This window comes from Rousettus aegyptiacus, unplaced genomic scaffold (genome assembly GCF_014176215.1).
Source record: "Rousettus aegyptiacus isolate mRouAeg1 unplaced genomic scaffold, mRouAeg1.p scaffold_m13_p_13, whole genome shotgun sequence".
Lineage (NCBI taxonomy): Eukaryota > Metazoa > Chordata > Mammalia > Chiroptera > Pteropodidae > Rousettus > Rousettus aegyptiacus.
In genome coordinates this window covers 33359818-33372883 of record NW_023416288.1, presented here as the reverse complement: position 1 = coordinate 33372883, position 13066 = coordinate 33359818, and the positions used below count along the sequence as shown (strand labels likewise).

The window sequence follows — 13066 nt, the reverse complement described above, 5'->3', positions numbered from 1 at the left end:
ACTGGTCCAGGTGCTGGGAGAATGCAGTAGTGGGGGCCGGGGGTCTTCATCGAATGGATGGGCATACTTCGTACTTACGCAGCCCGAGTTCCTTGAGCTTCCACGAGACTCTTCCCGCTACAGAATTAGCAGAGAGTAATATTCAAGAACAATGGCTCTGAAGCCGGACAGCGTAGCTTCAAATCTCAGCCCCGCCTCTGACTAGGTTTGTAATTTACGGCAAGCCACGTAATCTCTCTGTGCTTCCGTACCTCTTTAAAAGTGGAGATGATGATAATGGTACAGACCTCGGATGGCTTTGTAATGATTCAATGAAGTACCCTCTATAGAGCACTGAGACCAGCGTCTGATGCATGAAGTATAAAGTGTTACACGGGTGGGTGTTTGCTGCCATTCTTGGTGCAGGATAGCATAGTTTGCAATAGTGGAATGTTGGCAGCATCCAAAATGTCCGTCAATAAGGAAATGTTCAGCTAAAATAGGGTGCAACGATACCAAAAATAAAAAGCAATTCTGTCTCCCCTGTCCCGCCCCCAGTTAAGACAGCAACTAAACATGTCCACCCTCCACATATCCCTAAACGTTACCCGAGGAGCACTAAACATGATTGCTGCAATAAATTTCTCTCCTCCTAATTCTTAGAAAACTGAGGGGAAAGAGGTGGGTTGCTAAAATATTAGGTTCCTTGCTATTATCTTGCTGCCCTCTTTATCAATGAATGTGCATCATGGGGGTGGGAAGGGTGACGTAGCTGAGAGGCTGATGAAGATGGTGTTTGTCTGAACCGTAAATTGCAAGCAGTGTTCTCTGCAACGCAAAGGAAAATGAATACGCGATAATCCCAAAGCATGTTTTCAGCAGCTTTCCATTGAGAAGTTGAAACAGGAAATTAAACCCTGATATTGAGGAAGTAGGGAGTTAAATCAGTAGTGAAAGGGATAAAATAATCTGATTCAAATTCAGCTGGGTTATTTAAATACTAAACTTAAAATGGAATGAGAATAAATGAAAATATAACTTGGTTACCATGGCATTATATGCACTTGTGTGAAAAAATAAGGGCCGAAAATAGCCCCAAACTACAACAGACAATCAGGAAAGCGTGAATAGGTGTGAGAAAGAGTAGGAATGTGAGCTGAGCCTCGACCCCGTGAGCCCCCGACATGCTCATGTATCATCTCCTATGGGGGCAAAGAAAGCAGAGCTCCTGGGCACATGCGCACAAAGACAGAAAGAACGTTACATAACTTAGTCTTTAATTCCATGAAATGGATCCCAAGGAAAGTAGCATGAGTGAGATCCGGTCATTGTCAGTAGCACAGGGGGTGCTGGGTATAATGCAGACCTGCTTTCAAATCCTAACTAACCCCCGCGACTCACTCTGTGTGTGGCCACGTAAGTGACAAACTTTCGGAGCCTCGGTGGTTTCCTTATCTATAAAATAGGAATGGTAACACTTACCTGGTTGCAGCCGGGCTCACTTGAAATAACACCAATGTGTAGAGCGCTTGCACTGAGACTAGTAAACACTCCGTGCGTGGTTACTAGTCTTATAGTTCGAGGCAACTTTTAAAATCTTTTTTTAATATACAGTGTTAAGAATAGTAAGAGGAAGTTGAAATAAGATGTACTACAATTATGCTACTAATTCAGGGGACTTGGAGGGGGCATAATGACGCTGGTGAGTCTCTGACAGAAAGCCAGCTTGAGGCAGCCAGGAGTCATCCTCGCAGCTGGCTTTACATGGTAACACCGCCAGTCCTGATCGTGGTGGAGTTACTTCCTGTGTGTGGAATTTGGTTTTATGGCCTCAGAGAGTTGGTTCTTTTACTACACCAAAAAAAAAAAAAAAAAAAAAAAAGAGTAAATCTCTCAGGGGCAGAGTCGCACTGGCTAAGTTTACAAGAGACTGATGTATAAACTAGAATGCTACTTACTATGAAGATTAAACCTACCACGGGGGCCAGAAACACTAGGTTTGCAGAGTTCTTTGTGCTTTTCAAACTTGCGTGGGATCCTATTTGATATTCAAAATACTCTGTGCTGCAGGTGAGGTGAGGACCAATCATAGATGAGGAAGATGAGGCCACGAGCGTTAGCATCTGCCAGTGACTCTAGGCGAATGCCCTCTCTTCCGTTCCTGTGTCCTCTCTCCTTCGCCTTTTTTAGAGTCTCTTGTGTGGATTTAGTTACTATGCTCGAGGCCGCCGGATTCAGGAGCTGCCGATATAAAAATAGCCTTTCGTATGCTGTTCAGACTATGAGACTTTACCTGTCATTGGCACGTAAACCTTTCATCCTCCAAACTCACGGAGGACTTTGTTCTCAGCGCCCACTGTGCGCTGTAAAGTGGCCTTTGTGAATGAGGTACATTCAGGAGTAAATCGTAAACATTTCTGTCATAAGTTTCACCTTCCCTGGGAAGGAGCTTCCTTTGTGCCAAGAAATCTGATTCAGTCCTGGCTTTCTAAATAAGCCCAGAAAAGGGGGGAATTCGGGAAGAAAGGACTTCCTTTCTCTCCTCAGGGACTCAGTCTCCTGCTGGCAGGTTGTTCCTCACTTGCTTCGCCTGCTGCCTGGCAGAGAGCTAACACGTTGGTTTTGAGCCCCATTAGAAACTGGAGGGGTCAGAAAACTCATCTCAGTTAGCTTTGCTTCTCTTTTGTACCTTTGGGAGAGGTTTGGCATCTAAAAGATATGCAATTACGCTATTACCTAAAAGTGGCTTTTCCTAATTACCCGAAACTTCAGTTGTCAGATCACCGTTCAAGTCATTTTTAACCATTTATTTGCTTAGCCACATCCTGTTGAGAGTTTGTGACAGAAAAGCTGAATGGAGTTAGTGAAAGTTACTAAAATGGAAGAGATTTGAATGAGGTCTTTTTTTCTCTGCTCTTCCGGCTCAGCCCATTTTCCTTTTCTGCGGCTCATCGGGAGGACTTTGAACACATGTGCTTGGACAGACTATAAATACCATGGCTATCACTTCTCTCCTTGCACACTCACGCCACCTCTCTGAAGAGTCCTTTTATCTACTTACAGGCAAAGGTATTTCCTACTGGTTAAAGTGGCATTCTCTTGAAAGATATTATCAGAGGAGAAATTCAAGCTATTCACATAAAACTAGCAATAAATCAAATATAAGGCGACTAAACCAGTGCTTCTGCATTTCTAGGTCAAGTCATCACTTAATATGTTTTTGTTTTTGTTTCTGGGTTTGTTTTTTCTTTTTTCTTTTCTTTTTTTTTCTTTATAAGAAGCCGTGTGTTTATCAAATAAGTGATTAACTCTGAAGAGAAAATAATTGATGGCTGCATTCTCCCCCGAATCAGGCCAGTATCCTTGGCATCAGCCTTAACAGCACATTCTCTTATAATCCACATCCTATCCATCAGTAAATCCCGGGGTCTTTGTGCAGAAGCCTTCCTCGCAAAGCCAGTCATTCTCACTCCTTCCTCACTGGAGTTGGACACCGTGCCCAAGCCATCGTGATCAACGGCTGCGATGATTGCAATGGACTCATTCACTGGTCTCTCGTTTCCATAGCTAGTTTCATCTTGCAGCCAGTGATGGCTTCGAGCAGGAGCAACTTCTCTAAACCCTCCAGTGACTTCCTGTGTCGCTTGGAATAAAAACCAAAGTCCTGACCACAGCCCACAGAGCCCTCCAAGACGCCGCCCCCGGACATCACACCTCCTCTCACTTTCACTCCTTCAGCCTGAGCCTCACTGCCTTTTCGCCTCTCCTAAAATATACCGAGCATTTACCAGCCCTGGGCAGTGGCCGTTCCTCTGCGTGGTTAACTTTCTTATTTCTCGTAGCCTCCGAGCTTTCCGTTAGAGAGAGCCCTGCCCCAACACCCTGTCCGGAACATAGCACTCCCACGTCCCATCCCCCGATCCGTATGCCTTGCTCCGTTCTTAACACATGTTATTACTGACAAATTATGTGCTTACGTGTTTATTGTCTGTCTCACCCACTTCTGCACTGAAACGTCAGCTCCATGAAGATAAAGGTTTTTGTTTCTCATTGTATTCCCGGTGCGTGGGACGGCGCCTGGCACATCATAGGCAATCAGTAAATGTTTGATGAATCCCATAGAAAGAATGGCCACTGGATCCCCTCCATGGATGATTTTCACCTGGTACTTGTCCTCTTTTTCACAAGCTGCCCCTTGAGGTTGGAGGCAAGTCAGGACTAGGAGGACTATAGAGTTATGTCTCTTGACAGTTGCAGAATAGATGAATAGAAGGGATATTTTCCTGGATCCAAAAATGAAAAACTTACAGAATACACAAATACTAAGATGCACCCTTTTCTCGCCTGCTTCTCTCCTTACCGCCACCTCTTATATAAAATGCATTCGAAGCATAAGTCAAAATGATTAGGTCAGGTTGAAGAAAGACCTCAGATACACAAATAAGTTATAAGAATTCATGACTAACAGGGGAACCCATTTATTTCAGCCTTATAGGAAGAAAGGTACATATAAATACTTGCATAATAAAAACTACATACACTAATTTCCTGAATGTTTGAGTCTCCTTAGCCATCAGAAATTGCTCTTATGTGATTGAGATGGAGAAGGATGCTACAAAACCAGTCCAAACTGGATTTATCCAGTAAGTTAACAGATAGCATCTTACTCCATGGCTGGCTTTTTTATACTCAAACTTGAAATCTAATGCCTTTCTGGGTTACATGCGGATTAACATGTAATGTGAGTAGAAACTCAACCAAATTCCATACTAAAACAGCTTAGACTGCGCCCATTATTCTCTACTCCGGTAGATTTTAGAAAGATTGCCATCAACAAAGATTAAAGTATTAACTGTGAATTACCCCCTTTCCATGGCATTCCAGTTAACACCTTAGGATAATCTTTTCCAATTGGATGGCACCCAATGAGGCTGAGATTTGAAGAAGATGTTGAACGCAAATGTTAAAATTAGAGCATTTTGAAATCAGAGGGATGCTCAAACATCCTTTTACAAAGAAATGAAAGAGACTGGGAGAGGCTGGAAAGGTCAGACTAGAGAGTCTTTCTCTGAATATTCACGAGATGGGACCTCAGTGGCGCCCTTGGGAGAGGGAGCGCAGCCCGACCTGAGAGCAGCCTTAGGGAGGCAGCTGGAACATTGGCTTTGAAATCAGTGGACCTCGGTTAAAGTGCTGCCCTCATCACTAATTAACTCTGTGGCATTGAACGAGTTTGTTAATTTGTTTCTTCATTTATAAAATAATGATAATGAAGATACACGGTTACCATGAGAACCAAGTAGAACTACCACTCATGAAAAATGGCTAAAATTTGATTTCCACCTGCTTCATACCAGAGTATGGTCCTGGCATTTTACACCTGTCGTCTTTTTCTTAGCTTGCAAAGTCAGTGGTATTAGCCTTATTTTATAGATGAGATAACTGGGGCCCAAAGGGCTTAAAAATTTGCTCAAGGTCAGCTCAAAGTCATGTAGCCAGTAGATGAGTGTGCACAGCTAGGACCTAGGTCTGTGGCTTCCAAAAGCTCTTCTTCATGCCCCGACACCAGCACAGCACTTATCAGGTACTCCCAAAAGGTTTCATGACCAAGTACCTGTCGTAAGGAAATCTATCAAAGCAGAGTAAAGCATCAATTTAATTTTCCTGGAAAGCTCTGTAAACTTCTTAAAAACAATGTGCACAAATAAATCACCCCCGAAGGTCTTTTTAAGCCAGAAAGAAAGAAGTGAAATCATTAAGTTTGAATGTTGAAATGTATCCACTCAGAAGACATCTCTAGAGCCCATCACAGACACTTTGCTAAGCGCTGATTCGTTAATCTCACATGATAATGTTGAAAAGTCAAAGTTATGTTTTTATGGGACATATGTATACTTTATGGTATGATAAGGCATCGTGTAGAATTCACATGGATATACTATTTACCCCTGTTTTATGGGATTTAAAATTATTATGGACGGGGTTTGTAGTTTTATATGCTTTATTTTACTTTGATGTTTTATTTAACCATACCTATAAAATGCCAAATTCTTGATCAAGGCTGTGATCCCTACACTGTTTACTACATTCTTTCTGTGGTAATGAATATGACATATTTTATAATAATCTGCTTTAAAATAGGCCTACATTATAGGGGGCGGGGAGCCTTCCATAGCTCCTCCTACTCCACTGCATATGCATGCATGGATGCACGAGGTGGTTCTTGGCCTGGCTGAGTTTTGTGTGATCCCAAGGTTTAAACGTTAACTCCACTGTTTTCATTGAAAGTTGCTGGGGGTCATAGGCAGAGACAGGGATGCAACATTTTGTGATACAAAGTATCTTCAAGAAGTTACATTGGAAAAGAAGACAAAACACTCAGAAAGTTGCATTTAAGGAGTTAGGTTTCTAAATGCTGCTGGGAGTGAAAATTGCACTTGAAAATCCCATAGGCATAGGGCGGGGCTATATTAAGAGGCCCATGGGAACTGACAGCATCCACAGGACAGCAAATTTGCATCTCCCATGTCATATTAGATCTGAGATCTATGTCTACCGAGACCTGAGAGCTGTCCATACTATTTAAATTTTTGCCTCTGCTTTTCTTTGGGCCGAGGTGGTAGGACCAGTCAAAATCCTATCAGTTGAATGTGTATGTGACTCTAGATTATCCTGTGCCTGCCTTTCTCCACCTAAAGGCGTGGCACCCAGAAGTGGTCTTCACACCCCGTTCCTCATTGCAGCTGAGGGTCCAGAGCAAGGCGGTGGTCGAGAATTGGTCCCTTCCTCTTGAACACTGTTGATGTAAACCAAAAACTCCGAGTTTTACCTTTACTTTTTCTGTATCAATGTGTTTGGGAAATGTTACTTGATCTTTATGATTTCTGTCTCCTCATTTGTACCGTGAAGGCTTTGGATTAGATGCTCTAAATATAAGATACTTGGCTGAGGACCAGCTAAGTCAGAGAAGATTCTGGAAACACCACTGGCAGCATTATTCTGGTTTCACTAATACCAAATGCTAATAACGGTACATATACCATTCGTGTGCCCCGAGTTACTAAGAGAATGAGGAAATGTGAGGAGCCATTTTCTCATTAGCTTCTTCATCAGTGACTAAAACAGAAGTCATGACCCCAGTGACAAAGACGGGGAATGTGCTAGAGTCTGTTACAAAAGATTCCGTTTTCTAGAACATAATTGAGTATTTACTGAAGATATTTTTATCTCAACAGAAAATGAATAAAAAAAAATTTTTTTTCTTAGAAGTTGATTACCATTTTTTCAATCATTATTTCTTTAGCTCTTTTTAAAAATAGAACATTATTCTTTAAAAAGTTATCTCGAATCAGGCTTCTTGTAGGTGATTTGAAAAGAGGCTGGACCGTTGTGATGCAGTTTTTAAAAGAGTGAAATCTGCTGACCCGAAGCGTTCTTGTGTTGCTTAGAAGTAGCATTTAAAAACATTTGCTATTTTGACATCCTAGTTACACATAGAGACTTTCAGAACGGCTGATCGAGGTTTCGACGTTGGTGGCCAGCGTCAGATTATACGGTTTATGAACCTTTGCATGTTCCTGCTTTTCTTGTCACGTCTTTCAAAACGCGTTTCTGTCCTCATCACTCGCCACGTAGCTGCTTTTCTCCGAGGCTTCTGGTGGCTTCCATTCCATTCACCCGATTTCTTCTCGCCCCGAATGAACTCGAGCAAATCGAAGCTGACGGTGTCAGGAGCACTCTCTCGAGGACAGACTTGGTGAAAGGAAACTAAGAGAAGCTTTCGTTCATGTAGACAGCGAGTGTGGTGTTCCGTCTCAGCGCACGGGAGGGCTGGATTTCGTGAGGCACAAACGTTAATCAATGTTTTGCTTTCTGGCCTTTGTTTCCATCAGGTCAGCCACCATCCGCCCATCTCTGCGTGTCATGCCGAGTCTGGGAACTTTGTTTTCTGGCAAGGTAACGTGCTGTCCTATTTCCCTCTCATCATTTTTTGTGATGCTAGATTTATTTTATTCAGGAACTACTGTAAATGCTTGTTGAGGTGAAAAGTAGGCCCTGAACTTGGGCCTTGTGGAGATCTGTACCACTTAATGTACTTGCCTCCCATCTCTGAACAATAACTGATGTTCGTCTGCTTCATAACTGAGGACTAAGGTAGATAATTTGGTTGTCCTCTTTTCAGAAAATTCTTTGTCTCGATCACCACCATCTTATTCCTGTAATTTTTCTCTATCTTATTCCATAACTACTTTAAATACCTTGAGTATTTCATGAGACAGGAAACACTTTTAGTTATTTATCAGACAGCAGAGGGGTTTTTTTGCTTTTAAAAATGTTTATTTTTGTCTCTAAAATCACATTTTACTTTGCTGACTTTTTTTTCAATTTGGAGGTTTTGTACCTATATTCACGTTATGTTTTGCATTTCGGAGGGGATAGATTGTTATGAAGAATAAGTAAAGTTGCAAATATTTTTTAAATAGATTAATTAATTTCTATAACTCATTTATGTATTCAAAAGAGCGTACTACAGAAAGAAAATTTGAGCATCCTGGGGTTTTAAACAATGAGCACATGTCAGTTTTTACAGCGTTTTTCTCTGCTAACAGTTTTAACACCTGATTTGCCACACTGCGTTAAAAAAAAAAAAAAAAAAAACTATAGAATTTAAAAGATTTGAAAGAGTATTTCCCTCGCCCTAGTCCCAGCCCCTCAGTTCCTCTCCCTGGAGGCAATCAGAATTACCAGGTTAGGTCACAAGTACTGCAGCTTCTTTTCTGAATCTTTGCTCCTAAAGTTTAGAATTGAAGCTTGGCAAGAAACTTCTCTGACTTTCGCTGAAATCCTCTGGAAAGAATTCTCGTGAGATCTCTAACCTCCTACTTGCTAAGTGTCCTTGGCCTCTGAGCTCTGTATTACTAAGTTATGTGTTACGTGATGGGAAGTGTCTTTAAAGCCGTTCCTGTGTGCGCCTTCCGTCACCCCGTTTTCTCCTCGGCTCCCTTCTCTTCTTACCCATCAGCCTTTCGTGGGCAGTCCCACCTGTTATATCCCATAGGCCTGTGACTCCCAAATCTTACTTTTTAAAAGCCAGCCTGAAAACAAACAAACAAACAAACAAATAAAACCTAACCTGACGCTTCTCTACATTTTAGTAAGGTTGTTTAGACCATTAACATTTATTGCGATTATTGATGCAGCTGGATTTCAATCTGGCCTCTCGTTTCTGTTTGTTGCATCTCCTTTTTTCTGCCTCTCGTTGGACCGAGTGCTTTTTATTATTCCATTATGTCTCCTATGTTGGCTTATTAGCTATAGCTCTTTGTTTCATTTCTAGTTGTTACTTTAGGATTCACATTATAGCTCTTCAAGGTATCTCAGTCTCTCTTCTAGTCGTATTATGCCGCTTCACCTACAGGATAAGAAACTTACAAAATACACTTCCATTTCCCCTCGCTCGACCTTTAAGCTATTGTGGACATACATTTTACTTATGTATGTTATAAATCTTGCAATACATTGCTACTGTTTTTGCTTTAAACAGACAGTTCTCTTTTTTTTGTAGCAACTTTATTGAGAGATCAATGGTTTTTAGTCTAGCCAGGGAGTATGTTTAGTATATTGTACAATCATCACCACAATCACTTTTGTAACATTTTTATTACTCCAAAAAGAAACCCCGTTAGCCAATACCCTCTCCCACCCCAACTTTCTACTCCCATCACCCGCTTCCATCCTGAGACAAACGCTCACCTACGTTCTGTCTTTATAGATTTACCTATTCTGGATATTTCATATAAATGAAATCATGTGATATGTGGCCAGAGGCTCCGTGGTCCCTCCCCGCCTCGCTCCTGGACCCCGGCCCCCTACCGGCCACCCTGCTTTCCCCTCTGCGGCCCTGTGGTCTGTGTGTCGTCACGAAGCAGCCAGAGCCATCATCGGTCTCCGCCATTCTCTTTCTATCCCCCGTCTTCCTGTCGGTACCACCATTCATGCAAGTTGGAAAAGTCTGAAATTGTCCACAAAGTCTTCCTGTCATTCGCAGTCTGCATCTAACGTGTCGCCCAGCTCTGCTTTTCCTTTTTGAATGGTTCTGGGATCCTCCCCTCCCACCACTGGCTTGGTTCGCTTCGTCCTCCTCGTTTTTAACTCCTGAGCAACTGCAGTAGCCCTGTAACTTGTTACCTGCTCCTCATCTCTCCTGCTGCTGTTTTTGCCAGTTGTCTTTGCAATGTCTGTATCTAATCACATCACTTCTGTCTAAACAAACACCTGTTTCCTCCCAGCGCACACAAACCAGTCTTCTTAGCCAGGCTGTAGAGCTCACTATTTTTTTGTACTCAGTCTTTCTAGTCCTCTTTAGACAATCTGGGACCAATAAACAGAAGCACACCATGCTCTTATACCTCCCCCTACCCCTCTGAGCAAGCTATGCCTTCTGCATTCAATTACTTTTTCTATGCCTGGTCAACTCCTACGTATTCATCAAAGCCCAATTTAAGTGGCCCCTTCAGGCAAGCCTCTTCTGAATAACCAAGGATGCTGGTTATTCCTTCTTTTTTAGTTTCATTTTTACCTTACGACATACTAAGTAATTGTTTATACCTCTGTGTGGGCCTTGCGAGTTTTCACTTCTGTCTGCCTTACACATTGTGAGCTGTTCCAAAGGAGGAACTTGATCTTATGATGCTAGTTTCCCAGATTCTGTTTTAGGTACTCAGCTGGTACTTACAGAGGACAAAAAGTTGTCCTATATAATAATGGCTTTTATTATGAAGAGATTGTTCTATATCATGATCAATCATTTATACAGCCCAAGAAATTCTTTTTTTTATTTACCTAGCTCTCCTGCTAAATATGTAATATTTGGTATTTCATTTCAGATGTGAGATGGAAAAACAAATTCTGGGGCAAATCCATGGAAATTGTTCCCATTGGCACAACTCATGTGACTCTGCCAGCGTAAGTTCTACTGTGGTCAGGAACTTTATAGAATTTAGGGCCAACATGCCGCTTTAGGAAGGGGATACCCACTGTCCCCCGAGGCATTGCGTGTATGCTTTTTTCCTTTAATCTGTTTGATGATAGGTTCAGATGTTCCTCATTTTGACAACCTCACACCTTCTTTCCTGCAAATAAAAAATGCTTCCTGGAGGCCAAAGTTTCCTGCATAGCAGCTTTTTAAAAACTCATTCCTGCTTTGTAATGAAATTAAGAATCATGGTTTTCCTTTAATGTTGTCCTGCCTTACTGTCCAAATTCCTTTAAGAAAGATATGGCCTTGACCCTTCAGCCATCACTGATACTTATTCATAAAGCAAAGTGGTTGTGAACGTGGCCTCTGGGCCTGGGCTACCAGGGCGCATATGCTCACTCTGCTTCTTACCAATTGCAAATCCTCAGGAGGTTGCTTAACCTTTCTGATCACCAATACCTTCTTCTATAAAATGGGGATAACAAGCCATGTGCTTTGTAGGACCGTTTTGAAGATTTAACAGAATATACGCAAAGTACATAAAATAGTACTTGGCGCATAGCATGTGCCATGTGTTTGGTCTTATTACTATTATCCTTATAATTACTATTTAACTCTGAAAGTAGTATCAGAATACTTTCTCGCTGCAAAAGATTTAAGATATATTTATCTTAAGATTCATCTATAAGATATAGGTGTGTATATACATATGTGCATGCATATACACACATAAATATGTATGTACTTATTGTGTATATGTGTGTGTATATGCGTGTATACAAGTATGTGTAGAGAGAGAAAATCGTGAAAACCCCCAATACTTTCCTCATTGCCACTTCCCTTTGCTTGTTTGGTGACTTTAGAGCCCACCTCGGGCTCCCAGATTCCTCCTTTGGCGAAGGAGGGCATGGTGGTTTTAGGAAATCACCAGCTTCCGGTGAAGCCCCTGGCAGCTTCTTGGGTGCCCGAGTCTCACTGCTGTCACCCGAGTGGCACATACATGTCCTTGGAGGGCGAACGCTCGGACGCCCAGCACGGCGTCCGTGCGCAGCTGGTGTTGGCTCTGCAGGTGAAGGACTGGGTAATTCGTCACGTGACTGCATTTTTGAAATAGCAGTGCTTGTTTGCATTTGCCGCCTGCCGGCTCCTCTGGGAATTGTTCCTCTCCCCTCTTCCTCTTCAGCTTCGGAGATCATTTCGAGTGGAACAAAGTGACCTCTTGCATCCATAACATCTTGAGCGGGCAGAGGTGGATTGAGCACTACGGAGAGATTGTCATCCGGAATCTGAATGACGATTCCTGCTACTGCAAAGTGAATTTTATAAAGGTAAACGGGGTCTCTCCTTTGGTGCCAGCAGACGTGCAATGCTAGGGGCCCTCTGGGCCCAGACGCACCTTTCTCGTTTGGACCAGGGCCAGGGTCCCTCCTAGCCCCTTCCTTCCCCCCTCAATCCCCTGTGGTCTGTCCCCCCTGCGGCAGCCAGAGGGGCCCTTTTAAAACATGAGTCATTGTCCTAAAGTATGGACGAAACTCGAAGACATTATGCCGGATGAACTAAGCCAGACAGGAAAGCGCAAACAATGTGCGATTCCATTCACATGGAGCACCTAGAGCAGTCAAAGCCACAGCGACAGGAAGTAGCGGAGGAAGGGATGGGGAGTGAGTGCTTATGGGTACAGAATTTCAGTTTGGGAAGATGAAAAATTCCCAGAAATATGTAAGGTGGTGGTGGCGGCACAACATGGCGAATGTACGTAATGCCACTGAATTAGACTCTTAGAAATGGTTAAGAGGGTAAATGTTATGTTGTGTGTGTCATTTACCACGACTGAAGGGGAAAAAAGGAAGTCATGTCATAATGTGAGCAAAATCCTCTGACAACTTCCACCTTTATGAGTAAAAGCGTTCTTACACAGCCTGCACTCCCCACCACACCCCTCATGTGCACACACGCGTGTGCACACGCTCACGCGCACACACACACGCGCCCCGTCCTCGTCCCTTTCTCCCTCGCTGCCCTGTGGCCACGCTGGCTCTCCTTCTCTCTCCATTTCCTTCTGCTTGGACCCCTCTCCCCAGACCCTTCCACCGCCCACCCCGTCTTGTT

At 42.9% G+C, this 13066-nt stretch overlaps 1 protein-coding gene across 5 annotated transcripts in view; it reads left to right on the top strand.

Annotated features, from left to right (window-relative positions):
* Positions 1–13066, top strand: part of OSBPL3 (oxysterol binding protein like 3) — a 152138-nt gene that overhangs the window by 125930 nt on the left and 13142 nt on the right. For all 5 annotated transcript variants that reach the window (XM_016159530.2, XM_016159533.2, XM_016159528.2 and 2 more), the window contains 3 exons: positions 7872–7935; positions 10866–10944; positions 12141–12285. In XM_016159530.2, the coding sequence (XP_016015016.2) occupies positions 7872–7935; positions 10866–10944; positions 12141–12285 (288 nt within the window). The remainder of the gene's footprint in view (positions 1–7871; positions 7936–10865; positions 10945–12140; positions 12286–13066) is intronic.